We start from the raw sequence: 20,641 nt of genomic DNA, 5'->3' as shown, positions 1-20,641 counted from the left end.
AAGCTTATGTCTAGAGCCGGTGACAAACCCATTATGAGGTTCTCCCACGGCAAGTTCTTGCTCCTCCCCTACTTATAAAAAAAAAAGAAAAGAAGTTCTTGCTCCCCAAATCAAGTTTATAACAAACTCTGAGTATCAGTTTAGCTAAAATTCTATGACATATTCAATCTGTAACACAATCTTTAGGGTAAATTTCACTTACCTTTGCGAAAGTTTTTAGATTTTCAGAAAAAATAGGAGAGAGCGGAGCCATATAAAAAAATGTCAAGAGAGGTTTCTATCATTGTTATGTGCTTCAACAGTTACAGGAACTAAGCAATAAAAAAGAGTGGTGAAAAAAAATTAGTGTGAAAGACATGTAACATGCAGATCAACAAAATTAGAAATATTCAGAAAGTAATAAAGTATAGAAAGTGTTTTTTTTTTTAAATAGCAAAGTACAGTTTGGCTGCTAATTAATTAAATTTTGAGGTTTGTGAGGTATTATCTCCTAAAAAAATACTCCAAATTAACCAAGCAAAACTCCTGAAAATAATCATTTTTTGTATTCATATCTTACACATTTGACCCCTCCTTTCCTTCTAGTAAAGTCTCCATATTTGCCTTCAGGCAAACGTCACATAATTTAATTTCCGTTTGACCCAAAAAATAATAATAATAATAATAATTTAGTGCTAAAACTAAGGAAACCAAACCATACGTGACTCCAGGCATTTGACCACTTTGTTTACAAATCCAATTAAGCTTGCTCCTGCCACGCACTGTGTCCATTTGGAAGAAACTTCTACACTACTATTGATCCAAGTAGAATTAATTTTCAAATGACCAATTTTTCTTTGAATATGGTCTCTCACTCTCTTGTTAGAGAAACGGATTTTAACGCTACCAGTGAAACTACGTGGCATGCTCGCTTTACGTCACCAATCTATTCATGTTCAACGCACGCTAAGGGACCTCCTATCCTTGCCGAATTCTCATTTTTCTTGTTGAACAACCGATTTTATGTTGATCCAGTCTCGCTCCTATTTACTCCGAACACAAAACATGATGTATGAGCTTGAACAAGTCCAATAACCCTTTTAGCTCAAAAATTCACCCACATTTTTCGATTAAAAAAAAAAATACACCGTCGTTAAACATTCCTGCAGCCTACCTTAGTAAAAAAAAAACTCCTGAAAACAGAGTTCAAATCAAGACAGCCTAAGCATGAGCTGAACACTCCCACCAAGAAGGGGCACACTTCAATAAATGTGCTTGGCTGTCCAAACGCGGCTTTTCTTCCTGCCACTAAGGGTAATATGTGAATCCACCAATGTCTTTGAGCATCTTCAACCCATCTCTAAAAGTTCAAAATGGAGAATAGATGTGACATATTGGAGGAAGATTTTGTAATTTATTTTCACTTTTTGCACTTTATGAGAGAATATAGGAGGGACTCATCGTACTTTTAGAGATTTTGTCTCCAAAATGGGAGAGTAGGATCTCCATATTTGGAGAACCAAAGGCAATTTGGAGACCAAAATATCTAAAAAGTAGGATGGATCCCTCCTAAATTTCCTCTTAAAGTGCAAAAAGTGATAATAAATTACAAAATTTTCCTCCAATATGTCACATCTATTCTTTATTTTGGACTTTTAGAGATGGATTGAAGATGCTCTTAAATATCAACGCTTAAACGGGGACAAAGGGTAGTTCTTGAAACGCTCACTTGCGAGGTATAATCCTCGGATTAATTGAGAGCTGAATCATCTTCAAAACGAAAAATATATTTAGGATTAGTTGTTTATCACTCGCGTCGATCTGACCGAGTTTTCGTTAGGTTGAACTCAAGTAGCTTGATTTTCTTTAAAGAGCATGATAAAGCCTATCATGCCGACTAGTGAATCGTTTTGAAAAAACTTTCCATTATAAGTTTAAAAAATGTGTTCAGATTTAATTTATTTGCAAATAACAGGCCAATCCCCAAAGAATTACTTTGGTTCCCTGTTAGCAAGCAATAAGATTAGTCTTCAAGAATTAGTAGAAGTGCACGTAAGCTGACCCTAAGTTACTAAAAAAAAACGAGAATAGAGGTCACATATAAGTACGCGTAAGCTGACCCCGAATTTTAAAAAAACGAGAATAGAGGTCACATATGCAACAAAACAGAGGTCACATTCACAGAAGCAAGAAACTGTGCTGGGTCATGGTCCACTAATTGGAATTCCAACCCCTAGAAGAAGCGCGGAAAACCAGAAACATATGACAGGAAAAAATTCACAAAACGAGTCCAAGGCCTCAAGTTAATATGGCTTATGACTTTTCTTTGTGGAAATTAACATGAGGGTAGGTGGACTATTGGAAAGGTTTTGCTGCCAGAGGTCGTGCCCAAAGAAAATTCTTGTGTTGGTTGCTCATTCTAAGCAGGGATGACAATTTAACCCGTTCTATTCCGCTTTCGTCTCCATTGAGGCAGATCCCGATAAAATTTTAATTCAGGATTGAGTTCCGAGAAAAGAAAGAAAAAAATATGGGTTTGGATTCAGGGGTTTGTATGCCAGAATCCATCCATCTTTCACAAGTAATTATGTTTAAAAAATTATATTAAAAGTATATATCAAGGATAATTTTTTATTTTTTATTTTTACAAACGAAATCATCCCATTATATCACACGAAAGAACATCCATATTTGTTCATACAAACAAGACCATATACATAAAACCCTAGCCAAAACAATCCGACAATCAAAACAAAAACCCACTAAACAAATAGAAAGCCAAACGTAACACCCTCACAAGAGCCAAAAGAAACACAAGCATTCCTTCAACGCTGAAGACACGATCAACAAAACCTGCAAACAAGGATTAGGAACACGAGACAAAGATATATCAAGGATATGTGTACTCTCTATTCTCTCTAGACAATTCACAATAGTCTCTATGTTAGCATCTGTTCATCTTAGTCTTATGTTGTAAAAAATGTAAGGCTTAATTGCAAGAACACCCCCTAAACTATCACTTTTTGGCAACTTCACCCCCTTAAGTTTAAATTTGAGCAACTTCACCCTCCTAACTACCAAATTCGAGCAATTTCACCCCCTCCCCCATTTTCCGTCCAATTCTTGGACGGACTGAAATAAAAAGACCAATGTACTCCTAAGGTTTTAAAAAAACACACTATTTATACTTGGAAGAAAAGAACGATTGATCACTCCCACCACCTTTTCATCTCTGTCTCTCTCTCCGTCATGGGTCGAGGTCGACCGAGACCCTAGAACCGATCTCCCCATCTCCCACCTCCCATCTCCAATCGAGGAGAGGTGTAGGAGAGAGAGAGAGAGAGAGAGAGAGAGAGAGAGAGAGAGAGAGAGGTCTATAATGGGTGTATATAGGGCATTTTGGTATGTTAAATTACTTTTCCATCCAATTTTATAATTTTCCATTCAAATTCCTAACAGAATTGGATGGGAAATGGGAGAGGGGGTGAAGTTGCTCGAATTTGGTAGTTAGGGAGGTGAAGTTGCACGAATTTAAACTTAAGGGGGTAAAGTTGCCAAAAAGTGATAGTTTAGGGGGTGTTCTTGCAATTAAGCCAAAATGTAATGCTACTGTTATTCTTTTTTAACCAAACAGTGCATAAAAATGAAAACAAAAAGTTAATTTCGATTTTTGGGAATTGGAATTGTTGGGATGGGAGAAACCCGAAAGAGCAGTAACACTACGTCCACCGACGGGGGCGTGTCGGGCCTACTCCGGACCCCGTATAGATGATCTAAGCCGTTCAAAAATTTTGAAAAAAAATTCCGAGTGGATCTACGTGAGAATCGGTTCAATCCAATATGTGTAGATGCCAGATCCAAGCATCCCATTCTTGAAAATCGAAAAATCTACTCTTTCCTTTTTTCCGAATTTTTCAAAGAATGGGAAGCTTGGATCGAGCGTCTACACATATCAAATTGAGCCGATCCTTGCACTAGGCCACTCAAATTTTTAAAAAAAAAAATTGAACGGCTTGGATTATCCGTGCGAGACCCGGAGTGGGCCCCACACGCCAGTCGGTGGCCATCCACCGACTCCCCCTGTCGATGGACTTAGTATTTTCGAACCCGAAACCCATGGGAAGCGGATAATGGGTGCCCAAAACATTACCCGACAAGGGTCCCACTGGTTTGGAAGTATAAATGACTTTCGAGATTCATAGGTCGCACACACCCGTCCCATTACCATTCCTAACCCGAACGCTTTTCTCACCAGAAAAAAAAAAGAAAAAAGGTCCTCGCCCCTCCATTGTACTCTGTATGGTAGCCATCTATATTCTATTGAATACTTGATATTATTCCTTTGTGAACAAGATGCAATTCCCTTTTAAAAGTCCGGAGGCATTACAAAGATTCCACACAAGATACAGGAATGAACCAAAAGTACTAAAATCTAAATGCCCAGCCAGACTCAACGACAAACACTGCAAAAATAGACCAACAGGTTGGGCATAGGACCGGTCAAAGATTAGGTAGTAAAAGATCCCTAGGAAAACCCAGCCCTAACCATTGGCCTAAACAAGGTGCACACCAAGTTTGTGCTGATTGGCATATGAATTCTGAGTAGTTTTTTCCAGACTGGTTTTATTCATTGTTTCCTTCTGGAGGGGTCCCAGTAACAAGGCAAGTGACCAGTTTTCATGAATAATCCTGCTGGAACCTCGAGCTTCTATTGTCACCAGAGCAACCACTGCCTCACCCCCTTCAACTTTCATCAATGTCCAAGGAGTATAATATAATTTTGGTGGTTGGACTTGCTTCTAATGCGACATAATTAATGCATGAAATGCTTAAAATCCTGCCAAGAATCTATAACATATTATACCCTAAGAACTTATGTCAACCATTTAAGGGCACCTACTACATTACCGTATCACCAACTAATGAGAAATCTAACAACATTATGGCGTAATTTGTAAGTGAGACAGATGGATGTCATGCCAACAATGTACTCCATATAACACCCAAAAGAACTCATGTCATCAAGCATTTACGGGCACCTACTACATTACTGTATCACCAACTGATAAGAAATCTCACATTATGGCAGAGTTAGGCGAGTGAGACGAGTGGATGTCATGCCAACAATGTACAACACCCAAAAATAACTCATGTCAAGCATTTACGGGCACCAAGTCACCTGCTACATTACCGTATCACCAACCAATGAGAAACCTTACCTTATGGAGGATGTATGACCTACAACTTCTCATATGCGATTTTCTACCTCAATGGTGGTGTTAAGAGCAGGGGCAGACACACCCTTTGAGTTTGAGGTGGGGTGCCCTATTTTTGGTAGTAAGGCCACATAATTAGTAGTACATCTACATACTAAATGCAACAAGTTTCTGTACTAAAGGATTAAATTGGGTCCAACATGAGAAATATTAAGAGGACTAAAAAAGAAGTCTGTGACTACTAAAATTATTTGCACACGCATATATGCACCGAGAGGTCTGTGACTACTAAAATTAGCTGGCCCAAACAACAAACTGCCGAATAGCTACCAATACACGCAGAGAGGTCCAAATGGGAGCCCAAACAGAATGGGGATCTCAAACAATAAAATTTGATGTGAAATCAAAAGAGCCCTGCAAATTGTCCTCGTTCTTTACCCATTACAAGGAGTTGAGAACTACTGCACAATTTGCACCTCGTAGAAGTATTTCAATGGAGGCATATTTGTCATGTGTAATTCCGTAACCACCCATGCGAGCAAGTCATCATAAAACTATTCGACAAATTGTAATATCTTTTTTTTTTTTTTAAAGTGGACAAATTGTTATATCTAGAAAATGCCGATTATCGATCCCTGACTACTTACATGCACAATATAGCATTCCAACTTTTTGCCTCAGACTATAGTTATACAAGTTGAGAAAATACAATCATCTTACTGGCATATTTTACAGGTTTCTAAATTGCCAACGATTTAGAGGGTATCACGTGAGAAATGTCGATGCTGGCTTACCTCACGGAGATGAAATAAGAGGTCTCCTTCAGCTTTCTTTTTTTTTTTTTTTTCAGATAGGCATACCGTTTGGAACAATTCGATCCTTGAGCCACATGTAAATTGGCACAATAACAAAGTAAGTTGCGGCAATTGCACCAAGAATGAAGCGCAAGAAGAACATGAACGGATTTACAGGCTTTTCCACATCTTCTGCCTTTGGACCAAGCTGCACATAAAAATGAGAAATAAAAAGGGTCAAATACCAAGTCCATAAAAATCCTCCTCAATCTATGGTATTGAATATCCGAACTTGAAAACCTCTATACTGCAGGTAACAATTTTGCCAAACAAACTCTAGAAAGGGCTGCTGCCTCCCATCATTGCTTCACAATTTCCCCACACAACCAAACTCCAAAGAGACCGGGCACTTCTAATTTTCTAAATTGAATACGCATCTCACAATCTCCGACATACTATGTGGACACTTCTGGTTATTATTTACTGATCCGGCCAACAGCATTGAAAGTAGTTAATCCAACTCCCTAACTTCTTAACTTCATCAAACACATAAATGACTATGAGTAAGGACTAAAACCACTGAAAAGGTTATCGGATGAGATATCAAAAGAAATAGGAACGGAAAAGTGAGGGCCAATGTTAACGTTTTAGCCCACACTGGTGAGAAAACCAAGATGCTCTTTATTCATTGTAAGCTACCTGTTTATCAGTCTTTCGAGAGAATAAACAAAGCCGGGAAAAAATGTACACAGAAATTTATCTTCAAACCCATATATCTATACAGCAAGTCAGAACTCTAACATGGAGCTCATGAGAAAAATGACACTTCAAACGCTTCATCTAACCACGCACTATTTAAGCCACAAGACCATGCCTAACTTATGCCATGAGGAAACGTAATGCAATTTTTTTCAGCAATGGTTTTTGGGAGTCTATTGTTGCCAGTTGTTGGGTTAGTTCCTGATTCTGTTTCACTTGCGCTTCGCTAACTATTTTGAGGTTCGACCTGCCTGAGTAGCGCACCTGATATCTAGACAGGAGTATTACGGTGATTGGGGATGTAAACCCTAAGTTAAAAATAGTTGCTATACAAAGCAACCGATGTAACTCTTGCACTCCCTAGTCTCTTCAGATACATAGTAAAATCTGGCGGGAGCCGTGGATGTACACAATTGCACGTTTGGGGAACCATGTAAAATCTTTGTGTCTTGCGTTCTTTGATTCTTGCTTGATTGTTATTCGCGTGTTGTGTGTGGTGTGGTTTGGCCAATTTCTCAACATCATTGTCAAAGATCTATTTCTTGTGCCCTCACCAAAAGATTATATTCAAGTACATTGCAACGATTTGGAAATGGCGCTTTATTCCCTTAGAGAGCATTTCTAACAAGTTTTAGGCAAGAAAAAGTTATCTATCAGTCTCATGAGCTCAAATTAGTAACCACCTCATTCTCAAGCACCTGGCTGCCATATTACACTTGAGGTGATTATCACATATGAAAAACCGCTGTCATGTTAGATAGCCTGATATACATTATTTGTTGATTTCCCAATAGGTTAAGCTTTTCATACAAGTAGTGCTCTAAAAAGGTATGATAGCTCCCATTACAGGAGGTCCTTCATTGACATCTTAAGATTTATGTATTAGAGTGTGAATCCTTTTGGACTTGCTTGAAGGTTTTATGTTACTGAAAATGGTTTTTGGGCTTATAAAACCGGAAGTACAGTTTCTGATATTTTTTAGGACGACAGGGTTTATATAAGACGAGGTCACGAGAAGCCTAATCATACGATAAAGCTCAACTACGATAAAGCTCAACGCAGAAAACCATGAATCTGAGATGGACTTTCTTTTTTTGTAGTTACCCAAAATCTTAAATTGCCAGGAAAAAAAAAAATAAGTCCAACAACCTACACTAGTTGGCCGTCACCTGGCGTTAGATACAATCGTACATACTACAGATCTAAATAAGGCGCACAAGCAGAAATGCAATAGTGCCCAACAACATAGCGACTACAGATGCATGGTGAGCAACAGAAGAGAAATGCCATCATTAAAACTCACACTGCAGTTAAATAGTAACAAAATCAAAAAAATGCCTATGTGTCAGCCAAGTGTCTGTCAAATTAATAGTAAAAACAACAAAAGTTCGCTTTAACCTATGAAAAGATTTCCTTGTACAATCTCTTGGGTAACAAAAATATTACCTGAAGGGGAGAGTCCCCCGTTAAAGGCTTCACACCTGTCACAGAGCAGCCCATAATAAGGCCGTGCCGGCGAACACCACGGTACCATTTGGGACCGATCCTTTTCAGTTGAACATCTTTGAAACCTGCCTTCTGAAACCACGCTATATACTCTTCCTCCTTTGGGAAAAGCATCCACATATCAGCAAAAAAACGAGACAACCAAAAAGTCGGGTACACCGGACCAATTACACAGGCTTTTCCACCTATTTTCAGTACCCTGTATGCTTCCTTGATGCCACGCTGTGGATCTGGCCAGTACTCAATGCTGAAGTAGACACTCATATTATATAACAAGTAAAATTGTAAACATTTGTCACATTAGCAGAGTCAAAACAAAACTCCGATGTAAACATCAAAATTCATGAAGCATTCAACCTGAAATGGCAATTAAGAAAGTGCAAGATCATACAGCGTGAGCTGGATGTAGCTATTGAGCCCACCATGAGAGAGCAGTCTTAGTTAAACCTATTTCCCTAGGAAATCTCATCCATGGAACGAAAAATGGAAGAATTCAGCATTCTTACATGGTAAATAACCTATTTATACTTTTTGCCTTACACGAACACCACTTTCCCAAATGCCAAATCCAATTCTTATGAACCACTTCCCCAAATGCCAAATCCAGCCTCAGTGCAGGCATCCTTGGTAGGCATTTAATGTTGTATCCAATTGTACTTGTATTTATGTCGACCAATAAACACCAACGGATCAACCAAGAGAAAACATTTCATGTTTCTTCTCTTTCAAAATCTCTTTAGTCCTTACCTTCTCGGTTTCCCCCCAAGAAAATCCCTCTGCGAAGCAACCATCCAAGGTTTCAAACACAGCCCACCTGCCCTAACCCACGCATTCTACTTTGATGTTTTAATTACTTAAGTTGTCAGATTCATTCCTAGCAAATAAAAACACACAAAATTAGTTCACAACAAATGGTGTGCACTCTGTTAGGGACTGCAAAACTCAATCACAACATGTCGAGCATACATGACAAGGAACTCTAGGGTATTCCTTACCTTCCAGCAGAGATATATCTATCAGCATAATCAGTCGGGAATGGTAGATCCTCTGCATCACCCTCAATTATCTTGCATTCTTTCAAAGGCTCCTTCCGCTTTGCTTTGGCAAGCTGGTGCGGCGACTGGTCAAGAATCGTCACGTTTTTTGCATCAACATGCTTCACTATCCCAAGAGTAGTGAACCCAGTTCCCCCACCCACATCAACCACTCTCATCTTCCGGTCATAGAGATCCGCAGGCTCGAGCGCCTCGTCGCGCATATCCTCAGTCCAATGCCCAGGGTTTATGACATGATCATACACTATGGATAAGAACCTATAGAACCAAAATGCCTCTTTCTTGTGTTGTATAAACCTAGGCTGAGAAGCAGGCCTTGAGGCAGTCAAACTGCATCTGGGTGCTAAAGTTTTCACATATGAAATCCTACCAAAAGAGACAATACCCTTATTGGGAAGGCACCCTCTATGGAAATTAGAACCTAGAAAAACTAACCCAATTGGAGCTTTGCCACAGGTAAGTTTGAGATTTTCAGCACCATTAATCATTGAAGAAGCCATTGAACGACAAATATAGAGTAAACCCCCTTGAAATTACTGTGAATTGTTATCTGAAGCAAACCCACATGAGAATTGAGTGAAATTGAGATGGGTTTCGACAATATCAGTGGATCAGTACTATGCAAGTTTGATGTGAGGTGAGTGAAAGGATATATATGAAGGAAAATAGGCTTACCAGTTGCCAATTGAATGAAGTGAAAGTGGAGGTTGGGAGAAGTAGATTGACAGTGACTTGAGAGAAAATTTGTTGTGGACGAGAGGGAAATAGAGTTGTTTCTGTGCCACCCCGAAGCTGAAGGGTTCCTGGCTTACTGCTAGTCTGCTACCACACGTTTGAGTTGAGTGTGTTGGCAGGATTAGGCCATTTGGGTGTGCTTACCAATTTTGGAATTTTCTGCTCTTAGTTTTTGGGGAGGCCTTGTCCCACAGTTTGTTTTTTATTTTTTTTGCTTTTTCTTGTATTTATTCAAAAAAAAATATCACTATGGATAGTTTTGCGTCTAATTTTTATAAATTATTAATTTAATAAAAATAAAAATTACTTTTATTCAAATATTTTCAGAAATTACAATCTAAGTAAGGTGGAGGAGTTCCACTAAGGCCCCGTTCCAGAAACCTTCTTAAAAAATAAGCAGCTTATTTCACATTTTCAAACTCAAAAATAATGTAAATGAAAAATAATTTTTAAATTTTTTTTGCATCGTATAAAAGATCTCAATGAGATCTTTCAAATAAGATCCATAGTGCATATTTTTAGATTTCACTAAGCCCCTCATTTTTGAACTTGAAATTGCCTTCTTAAAAAATAAGGGCTTTTTTTGAGTACCGGAACGGGGCCTAAGCAAAAAAATTTTTTTTGAAGGTTTTGTCCTTATTAAAAAAAAATTGTGTTCGTTAGTTTTGCGGCAAACTTTTTTGAAATATTGAATTGTCTCGACGAGATGAATTGACAAAGTAAATTTTTTTTACTTTCATCTAAATATTTTGAGAAATAAGTTAAAAAAATTACTTTTCCGATAATAATCCACAAAAGTTTAGCGCAAAATTAACAAACGCGAATTTTGTTTGAATAAGAACAAAATCTCCACGCACAAAAAATACTAAAAATTAAACAGAACGGGTCTAAAATTTGCTTAGATCTAGACTTGTAGATTACGGTTACCGTACTATTAATAACTGAAAGAACTCATTTCAATATGTAGTTATAAGAAAAGTTGCCAAGAAGCCTAATTCAAGATCCTTTTGACCCAACGGCATCAAGAGAGAGGAGGCTAAAGAGTATTCACACAGATAAGAAATTAAAAAGTTACTGTGAGAAAAATAATTAGAGCATTTGCAATGGTAATAATCAAAATTAATAATCTAAATGTGTCACGTCAGCATTTAATTATTCATTTAGTCCATAATCAAACTTAACAACCTCTACCTCCACATTAATTAGTTATTTTTGCATCCCTAACAAAAAAAAAACCCACAATACACAATGCACATTTGTCTAATCGCAATCCAATCACACACCTGACCACACCAAATTATTCGTCTCGATGAGACAATTCCAATATATGGTGTTTTTGAGTTTGGTTATTGGTAAAAATTGTCAAGTTTGATTATGAAATTAGTGAAATTTGATTATTTGCTAAAAGACTTTTAATTTTGCTTATTACAATATGGTGTGTTTTTAGAGTATTGTTGTTAAATTTACTTATCTACACCAATTTGTTTATTACAATGAGTATGCTCTTAGACTCGAGACGTTTTTGCTTTCTCAATACAGTGACATATATAAGAAATCACAATTATCACGAGTTAACCGGGAAAAATCAAATTTTCCTACCCATTTTTTGAAAGGAGGGGACTGCGAGCAAAGAGATTTTCCTGGTTAAATGAATTAGCAAAAATCCATTTTCCAACCGTGTTCTAAATTTCATCCGGGCTTATTTTAGGATTTAAGATTTGAATTGGATGTTCTTTGTAAGATTCTCTATCACTTTTTCTTAGGATTTAAGATTTGAATTGAATGTTCTTGTAAGATTCTCTATCACCTTTTCTGCAACTCGTTTTTCTACAATTCGTTCTTATGTCAGACGTTTTCGTCGGTTTGCTTTTGCAATGGGTGTTTGCGCCTAGATTTTAATAATTTTGGTTCACACCCAATGTCTGACGTTCCCGTCGAATGGGTGTTTGCGCCTAGATTTTAATAATTTTGGTTCACTCCCAATGTCTGACGTTCCCGTCGATTTGCTTTTGTAGTAGGTGCTTGCGCCTAACTCGTTCTTATGTCGGACGTTTTCGTCGGTTTGCTTTTGCAATGGGTGTTTGCGCCTAAATTTTAGTAATTTTGGTTCACTCCCAATGTCTAACGTTCCCGTCGATTTGCTTTTGCAGTAGGTGCTTGCGCCTAAATTTTAGTAATTTTGGTTCACTCCCATATCTCTTGATGATATGACATTAACCACTTCAACAACAACAAAAGCCCATGCTCCAAAACTACTCAGCCAAACCCTTACGATGGGTTCTTGTAAACTTTTTCAGTATTTTTTTTACTTTTTCGCAACTTTTTTTTTGTACATTTTCGCAACTTTTTGAGTTCTATGTTTGTAATAATTTTTTAAATTAATCATCCATCTCAACAAGATAAAAGATAAATTAGTAAAATATAAAAATATGAATCAATAATTTTTGTTTAAAGTGAATTTTTGTTTGGTCTTTTTTTTCGTAATTTTGTTTGCTTCTAATCATAATTTCTTACCTTTTCGACTTTTCTAGTCAAAATGGATAGTTAATTCAAAACATATGACGTAAATTTAACAAAAATTTACGAACAAACTACACAAAACGAAAAAATTTAAAAAAATAAAAAAGTTGACAACAACCCAGCCTTAGGGTTTGTCATGCATGACTTTGCAAACTAGAACATGCTGTGTCAAGTTATCAACCTCATCAATCCAAGAGGCAAGGGCAAAAAGAGAGAGAGAATCCCTTCTACTTTTATAGTAGTAATTAACTAGTAACTGAAGAACAAAAAAGCCGGGCTATATATATATATATACATATATCAACAAGTCTAAAGATAAATAAACCAGATAGAAAAGAAAAGGAGTGAAAAACTACATCTGTGCACTAAAAGGGTGGGGGAATATCGGGTTGTATCGGCAGCGGGGGGCCAATCTCCGGCCGGTTAGGGGGATACACGTCCGGGCCCAGAGGTGAGGGAATTGGCGGTCGCGGAGCGTCTGGAGTAGGCGGCGACGGCATCGGTGGGCCCGGAAAATCTGGGCCGGGGTTCGGCCCAGGCGAAACCGGCGGAGGATCAGCCGGCGGAATTGGGTCGAAATCCGGAATATTCGGAGGCGCGAGAACCTCCAGCAGCATTGAAGGAGGATCTATTTGACGCGGGGAAGGGAACTCCGGCGGGTCTGGCGGGTGATTTGGGACCCAGTGGGCTGAAATGGAGATGGGTTTGGGGGTTTGACGAGCTTGGGGCATCTTTAGCAGTGAGAAGGCCTTGGTCTTGGCAGAGGAATGAAATGGGATTGGTATTTTGAAGTTGTTGAGGTTTGACGAGATTGAAGAAGAGGCAGTGGACATGGCGATGAAGCGTGCTAGACTCTTGGGTAGCACCATGAAAGTGGAAAATTTGAGAGAGAGAGAGAGAGAGGAGAGAGAGGATGGGTATATGTTGGTGCGGCCGGTGGAGCGGAGCAGAAGCATTACAAGAAAGAACAAGATGTCAAGATTGCTGCAAATATGACACGTGCCCTGGAGAAGACACCTGTATGACACGTGTGATCGCTTGTGAAATCGTCGTCACTGGACGTGGCCGTATTTATTTTATTTTTTTCCAAAGTTCGGGATAGATTTCATAAAAAATAATATTGCCATTCTAAAAATTAATACAAATATTTCAAAATCAGTGTCATTTCCTAATCACTTTTCTTTATTTTTTAAAATGTCTGCATTGTAGTGGCAATATCATTTTCCGATTTTATTGATAACAAAGCGATCGATAACCATTACATCAAATTAGGCCTTCATCATCGCACAAAGGATAGAAAAGCCAAGGGGATAGAACTCCCACGACTGAACCAATGGCTCCAATTTGATTTTAGGCCATGTTTCCATAGCAATTTGAGAAAAAAAGGTAGAGTTTTTAACATGTCGTTTACACAGATTAATAGGTTTTTGGAATTTTATCATCTTGTTCACGTTAACTAATTTTGTCAACAAAAACTTTCTTTTACTTCTGTAACTCTACTCATAAACTCATCTACAATTTATTTACAACCGAAAATAACTTGACATTTCTTAACAACTTTATTCACTATCGAAAATATCTAACAACTTGATTGCTATAAATTTTTCCACAAAATTTATTTACTACCGAAAACCTGAGCTTGATTTTTAAGAGTAGAGCTTGAATCGCACACACGACAAGCACAAGGATTTGGGGGGCTCAAAACAATGTTGTCCCGAACTCGAAAACATGATCTGAAATGTACACTTGAAAGATCTCATTGCTTACTATGCTTCTTGCAAAACATTAAGTACGTAGATCGAACATTGATAAACTAGTGAACCAATCACTCTTTTTTACTTAATTTTTGGCTTAATATTTGGACATTGATAACTAAACAAAAGATTCATTCACTAGGTTATCGATGTTCAATAGACTCAATTTTTTTGCAAGGTCATAGACTATACTATGCGATAAGATCTTTCAAGTGAACGTTTCAGATCAAGTTTTTGGACTCGGGACGATATTATTTTGCCCCGATACAACCACCCCTAAATCCTGGTTGGAGCCACACGCAGTGTAATTCACTCTTCCAATCTTCTCCAAAGGTGGAGAGTTCTATACTCAACTAATAATAATTTAATCAACTTGGCAGTAATTTTGCATCTTACAAAAAAAGTTAAGAGTTCGAATGCCCTGATTTATACGTGGGTGTTCTTATCTAAATAGGATTCCTTTCTTTCTTTATTTATTTTTTACTATGATAGACTTACTTCTTGTATTGGTTTAATTGTTGGGTTTTGTTATCTCAATAACTCTTACAAATATAGTGTCTTAATTTGTACTTTGTACTCCTTCATATATGATGTAAATGATCTCTCTCCTATCTGTTATTTAAAAAAAAAAAAACTTAATCATAATTATCTAACCTCGCAATTGCCCTGTTGTGTCCGGCGGTTTTTAGCAATTTCTTTTCTTTTGGTTTTTTGTCTTATGGAGGAGTACTAATTTTCTTTTACTTCTGCTCTTTAAAGTTTTCTAAAACAAAATTCAACACAAATTCGAGACAGAGACAGAGACAGAGAGAGAGATGGCTTTATATTGGAGTATATGATTGTGTTTCACGCTCCACAAAATGTGTTGGTTTGATGGGGAACAAAGGCATGGGAAAAAGAAACCAGAAAGAATGAGAGAGAGACAAAAGCACACAGCAAAGGGGAGGAAAGAATAACAACTTTTTGTAAGAATAATAATATACTGCCCGAAGGGATGTCGGGGGAGAAATTTTCCGGTGCCGGATGGGTACCTCGTTACCTGACTGATTTGGTACCTAAGCGGACACATTCAAAACGTCCAAAAGTATATTGAACGGTTCAGATTGAAATACTCTCTCTTCTCTTTCTCTCTCTCCAAATCCAAGTCGTCCAAAACCAAAATGGACGATCTAGATGCACCAGGCGAGCACCACGTGGTACCCACTCAACACTGAAAAATTTCTCATGTCGAGGTAGCCATAAAAAAATGAATAATGCTACGGATACATCACTCCACTACATTCAAATCATATCACTTTTATATACGTGTAAATTCTATTCCATGATCAAATTTATGGAACTCGCATGTATGTAAGAGTGATGTGGTTGAATATGGCCGAGTGATGTGCCGTAAAATTCACTACTTCGTTGACTGCTTAAATTTATGGTGACAATTATTGTGCAGTGAAAAAAAGGCCCAAAGCTCTTTTTTTAATATTTCCATCTTTTTATTTCGAAATGAGGTCCCAAGCTCTTTTTTTTCAAAAGTGTTGCATACTCAATAATCCAAACACATTTCACATACATATGAGATTCACACATACTAATACATATGGGTCTCATATGTACGTGAGAAGTTATATCTAGTATTGTATTTGAATTTGTGTTCCTAGCATTTTTACCTTTTTTTTTAAACCCCATATCAGTATGAGGTGTACACATTTGTCTTTGTCTCTCACAAGTCACAACGGTGTGCCGTGAGAAAAAGGGATTGGGAGTTGCTGAAGTGCGACAGATCCGACTGTCCATCTCGATATAAAGTGCTCAAGTTTAATCCGAATTCCTACAAATTCAAATCGTTCATTGTTCTGATGAAAATCTGAGCCGTCAATTACCGAAATGGACGGCCGGACGGCTCGGATTGGTAGCCGCACGACACGTGTAGTGCAGGGTGCACTATAGCACCCCGGATCCCGAGAAAAAGAACCGGCACCGCCACATGACACCGAATAATTTTCCACCAACCCCTCTATCCACCCTCAAGATTCCCTCCTCTACATTTCCCCCTCTAGTCAGGAGTTACAAAATCTTGCATACCCACCAAAATCTGTGAGAGAGAGAGAGGGAGAGTGAGAATCCCATTCCCCCCCTCCCCCACTCTCACTACACACACAAGATTTGCTGTTGGCTCTTGGAATGGAGATTCAATAGACCAGGGTTGGTTTTTAATTGTTACCCACATCTCTACACGTATAGACACATATAGATAGATATAATTGGTGGGTCTGTTTATGCAGATGGACATGCAATCCGATTCAGCCGTTCAGGGAAACCAGCAGCTTCGGTGGGCTGCGGCGGCGCCTGATACACGAGGGAAGCATCGAATTTCGGCTGATTTGAAGCGACTTGAGCAGGAAACTAGGTTCTTGGAGGTTAATTCGCTCTCCTACTTTGATGGGTTTTTTGAAGTTCTGGTTTCTAATATATGTTGATTTTCGCCTTGATGTGTTTTTTTTACCTATTTGATTGATTGTGGAGGGAAAGTTGGAGTCTTGAAGTGGGTTGGCATTTTTTGTGAACGGTCAATTCTTTCTGATATTTGCTTTGTATTTGTTAGCGGAATTGCGAAAGAGAATCCATGTAGCCAACCCGAGTTGAATAGGAAACACGGCTTGGTTTTGTTTGGTTTGTGATTACAGTGTATTTTATTGACTCTTGGATAGGAAGTGTTAAAATAAATGTATATAATAAATAATATTGTGACCATATCATAATATTGAGATTGAGATTTGATTGTAATTAGGATGATTTTCTTCCATAGTTAATTGGTATGATTTCCTTCCTTAATTAGGCTCCCTCTCCTCTATAAATAGAGGAGCTCGTTGTATAGTGTTATCGAATTCAATAAAACATTTCTTCTCTCATATTTTAACAGGAAGGAGTGGGCCAGTGGTTATTCATGTATTGTGCTAATTAAGGGTTGAGTATGACAGCAATTATGTTCGTACTCTCAAATGGTCTGGGGGAATGCAGAGCTTCTAAAACTTGTATCCGATTGGTGGATAAGGATGATGTAGTTGCTGTTGAGACTTGAGAGTACGGCCAAACCAACAAACACACAACGCGCAAAGATAATCAAGAACAGAAAACTAGAACGCAAGACACCGAGATTGTTACGTGGTTTGCCAACTGTGTAGTTTAGGAAATCCACGGCTCACACTAGTTCCATTACGTAATTCAAATGAAAAGAGTACGAGATACATTGGTTGTTGCGTATAGCAACTATTTATAAGCTAGGGTTTCAGCGAAGCAGGACCTAAATCGAATCAGGCTTCACAAGCCCAACAGTTGCTTGTGCCAATTTAGAACCTTGCATCTTCCCAAAAATATTAGAATCTTGGAATAATCTTATAACTTATCCATGGTGTTAGCGAACACCAAGGGATGATCGGAAGATTGGCTATAATGTTTTGTGGATTTTCCATCCTAATATATTGGGTCTCGTTTTTTAACAGAGATTTTAAGGGGGCGCAAGAGTGACTTCTTCATCGACTACTGTTCCGATGATTTTGTGCTTCATAAGTTAGCCGTTGTCTCTGTTAACCCCCTTGTTTGGGATTCTATACCCCTTGGTCCCGATAAATCTTGAGTCATGCACGTGGCCTGTGCACCATTAAACCATCATTCCCTTGGCTAAAGGTGCATATGTTCTCCAAGTCTGATGATGCCACTTGTCCATTATAGAATTTTTTGGTAAAATAGAATTTGCAGGAGCAAAGTTACATGGGATAGTGTTAATGAAGGAAAATACAGAAACATTTGAAAACAAAAGCAGAAATTATGGTGTGAAGCTAATGACTGGGGAAAAAAAATGACAGTATTGAAAGGATACAGAGACGTGGGATCTCGTTGAGATTTAGCTGCGGTCCTGTGGAAGCAGCATGTTGTCTTTTGTAATATGGCTTGGGAACTTCACATGGGTTTTGCTAATAGCAGTTACTAAAAAGGTTTTGAACCTTAATTACGAGGGGCTGATGGAAGATATAGGACTAATATAGCCAAGAAGTCACAATTACCAGACGACAAACTACTTAATTCGATTAGGAAAGAGACCAAAAATAAATTAGTAAGCGCAGTCAATGAAGTCCAAATGGAAGTAAATTCTTGTGGCTGTACCAATTGTTTCATCAGAAAAAAATGTCCCCAACGCAGCTGTATGTTCAGTTCTAATTGAGCTTTTTACTCATCTGTATACAGTGGAAGTTTACTATGAATGGTTTAGCTTATGCTGAAATCTTAATTGGAAGCTCCCAAAATTTCGAGGGTAAATTGTTACGATTTGATGGTACCTACTTGAATGTTATTTTCCTCTATTTCTGAAGGTTTGAATTCAACGAATTGTGATGCTGGGTGAGATTTAGTGTTACCTTTTGTTTGCAAATCATGTTCACCAGTACAATTAGGTCCACCAACATTAGTGAGGAATAAAGACTAAGCCATGTTGTTACCACGAAAACTCTGAATCTATTTTATGTAGACTCTTCTAAATCTATTTAAGCACCTGTGTCACGCTTGCACAAGGGTGTGAGATTTGTGTCCAACACCCATACCCCATTAGACACTTGCATCGTCTGATTTATATACTGATGATAGGTGAAGGAAAAGATACTCACATCAGCTAGAAAATACACATTTCTAACCTCACCTGTATGGAGAATATAAATTTTCCTATTTTTCCTTATTCCTAGAATCCTAGTGGATTTTATTACTTATTTTCGAATGATCTATGACGATTTTATCAAAGAAATATTGTACAAACATTACACTACAAGCAAGTGTTCTGAAGGTTTACCCACACCCATACCTAACTTTTAGAGTCTTATCTCCATATCATTGATATTTCACTTTAGGAAGATCAGACACGTGAACATCTGTTGTACCGGAGTTCACATGACATAGCTGTTAAGATCATGTATGCACATTCATGATGAAATACTAATAGGAATCAGATATCCTGCAAGGAAAACTAGTTAAGTCAAATCAACTAGTAATGAAAGCCCATTGCGAAACGGGTTATGAAAAGATAAGGCCTGTTGAGTGTAGTTTAGCAGTAGTACTATATCAGCACAAAAGTTTGATAGAATTCATCGGCCTAGGCTTGAGTCTGTATTTCCCACTGAAAGAGGAGATTTTCTTTTTTGTCTGGTAAACTGTCGACTGTGAAAAATCCTGGATTATGTCTTGTTGAGAACTTGGTACCCAACTAACCTGTCAGCTCTATATTCTTGAAGAACGTTAATCCCAGCATGATTGCTGGATTAGTAACCATTATACTTACTATTATTCTTGAAGAACGTTAATCCCAGCATGATTGCTGGATTAGTAACCATTATACTTACTATCAAGTTGCGTTTTCGATGAAATGCTTCGATTAGACAGTACAGATTTTTCTGGCACACAGATAAGTTTAGTTTGTGGTAATTTCAGATATCCTTTTCCTTAACCTAACCCTTGATACAGGAAGAGCTGGAACAACTTGAAAAAACAGAGGCTGCCTCAGCTTTGTGCAAAGAGTAAGTACCTGAAAACATTTGCACTTACAAAATGATGTGTGACTGAATCTAGGACCATTAGGAATTCTCTTATTGTATCTAATTTACGCATGCAGAATCATCGCTGTCGTCGAAACAAAACCAGATCCATTACTTCCAGTGTACGTCCTCTCTTCTATCACACTATCTGCATTCATGTGAAATTACACCTTTCCATCAATCTTTGATGTCTGAAAGAATTCCTTTTTTTGGTATGGCAGAACAAATGGCCCAACAGATCCTTCCTGGGATCGATGGTTTGAAGGACCGAAACATTCGCAGGGTTGTAGATGCTGTATTCTGTGACAGGTTTCCGGTAAAGAATCAACTTCCATTCACATTTGTTGAAATCAAAAGGTATTGGTAGCTTCCACATGGTAACCGTTTTTTTGGCAAATGTAAAATAAAATGATGCTCCTTTGTGCAGAAAACTACAGTTTTTCTTTGCTTATAAGAGTCGACAATGGAAGAAATGTTATAACTTGCTAGCAACAAACCATGATTTAAGAGGGGAGCCATGGCGGTGAGTTGTTGTACTAGTCTCCCCTGAAGTTTGGATTGCGCAGTCGGGTCCAATAGTGGTCGGCTGCATGGTTGTTCCTCGATTACCAAAAAAAAAAGAAAGATCTTGTTATATTATCCTAATGTGGTTGACTCTTGCATTTTATATGTTATCCTCCTTTTGAGCAGAATATAGATTTTTTTTTCCCTTCCTTTTCTCAACTGAGTTCTAGAAGACGAGCGGTTCCAAAA

General features: G+C 38.0%; 3 protein-coding genes across 6 annotated transcripts; 1 reads left to right on the top strand and 2 right to left on the bottom strand.

Annotated features, from left to right (window-relative positions):
- Positions 1 to 5,741: 5,741 nt before the first annotated feature.
- LOC131324225 (2-methyl-6-phytyl-1,4-hydroquinone methyltransferase, chloroplastic-like) lies at positions 5,742 to 10,132 on the bottom strand. The gene is made up of 3 exons (XM_058356106.1): positions 9,250 to 10,132; positions 8,195 to 8,501; positions 5,742 to 6,197 (listed from the first exon to the last, which is right to left on the bottom strand). Exons 1-3 carry the CDS (start codon positions 9,807 to 9,809, stop codon positions 6,042 to 6,044), a joined length of 1,023 nt encoding a protein of 340 aa, XP_058212089.1. The 5' UTR covers positions 9,810 to 10,132; the 3' UTR covers positions 5,742 to 6,041.
- Positions 10,133 to 12,929: 2,797 nt separating this feature from the next.
- LOC131323999 (vegetative cell wall protein gp1-like) lies at positions 12,930 to 13,433 on the bottom strand. Its single transcript, XM_058355831.1, has one exon. The coding sequence runs from the start codon at positions 13,431 to 13,433 to the stop codon at positions 12,930 to 12,932; it is 504 nt and encodes a 167-aa protein (XP_058211814.1).
- A 2,871-nt stretch (positions 13,434 to 16,304) lies between these two features.
- On the top strand, positions 16,305 to 20,577 carry LOC131324224 (guanine nucleotide-binding protein subunit gamma 2-like). Of its 4 annotated transcripts, XM_058356105.1 has the most exons (6): positions 16,305 to 16,514; positions 16,595 to 16,729; positions 19,818 to 19,870; positions 19,966 to 20,010; positions 20,110 to 20,204; positions 20,316 to 20,577. In XM_058356105.1, the coding sequence occupies exons 2-5, from the start codon at positions 16,595 to 16,597 to the stop codon at positions 20,192 to 20,194; spliced, it is 318 nt and encodes a 105-aa protein (XP_058212088.1). In that variant the 5' UTR covers positions 16,305 to 16,514; the 3' UTR covers positions 20,195 to 20,204; positions 20,316 to 20,577. The 4 variants fall into 4 exon arrangements, with proteins under 4 accessions (XP_058212088.1, XP_058212087.1, XP_058212086.1 ...); XM_058356104.1 differs by having other exon boundaries at positions 20,110 to 20,577; XM_058356103.1 differs by having other exon boundaries at positions 16,343 to 16,729.
- Positions 20,578 to 20,641: the final 64 nt, after the last annotated feature.

The sequence above is a fragment of the Rhododendron vialii genome, chromosome 4a (genome assembly GCF_030253575.1).
Source record: "Rhododendron vialii isolate Sample 1 chromosome 4a, ASM3025357v1".
Lineage (NCBI taxonomy): Eukaryota > Viridiplantae > Streptophyta > Magnoliopsida > Ericales > Ericaceae > Rhododendron > Rhododendron vialii.
Note: the sequence above shows the minus strand (reverse complement) of the source record. Positions and strands in the feature narration are given on the sequence as shown.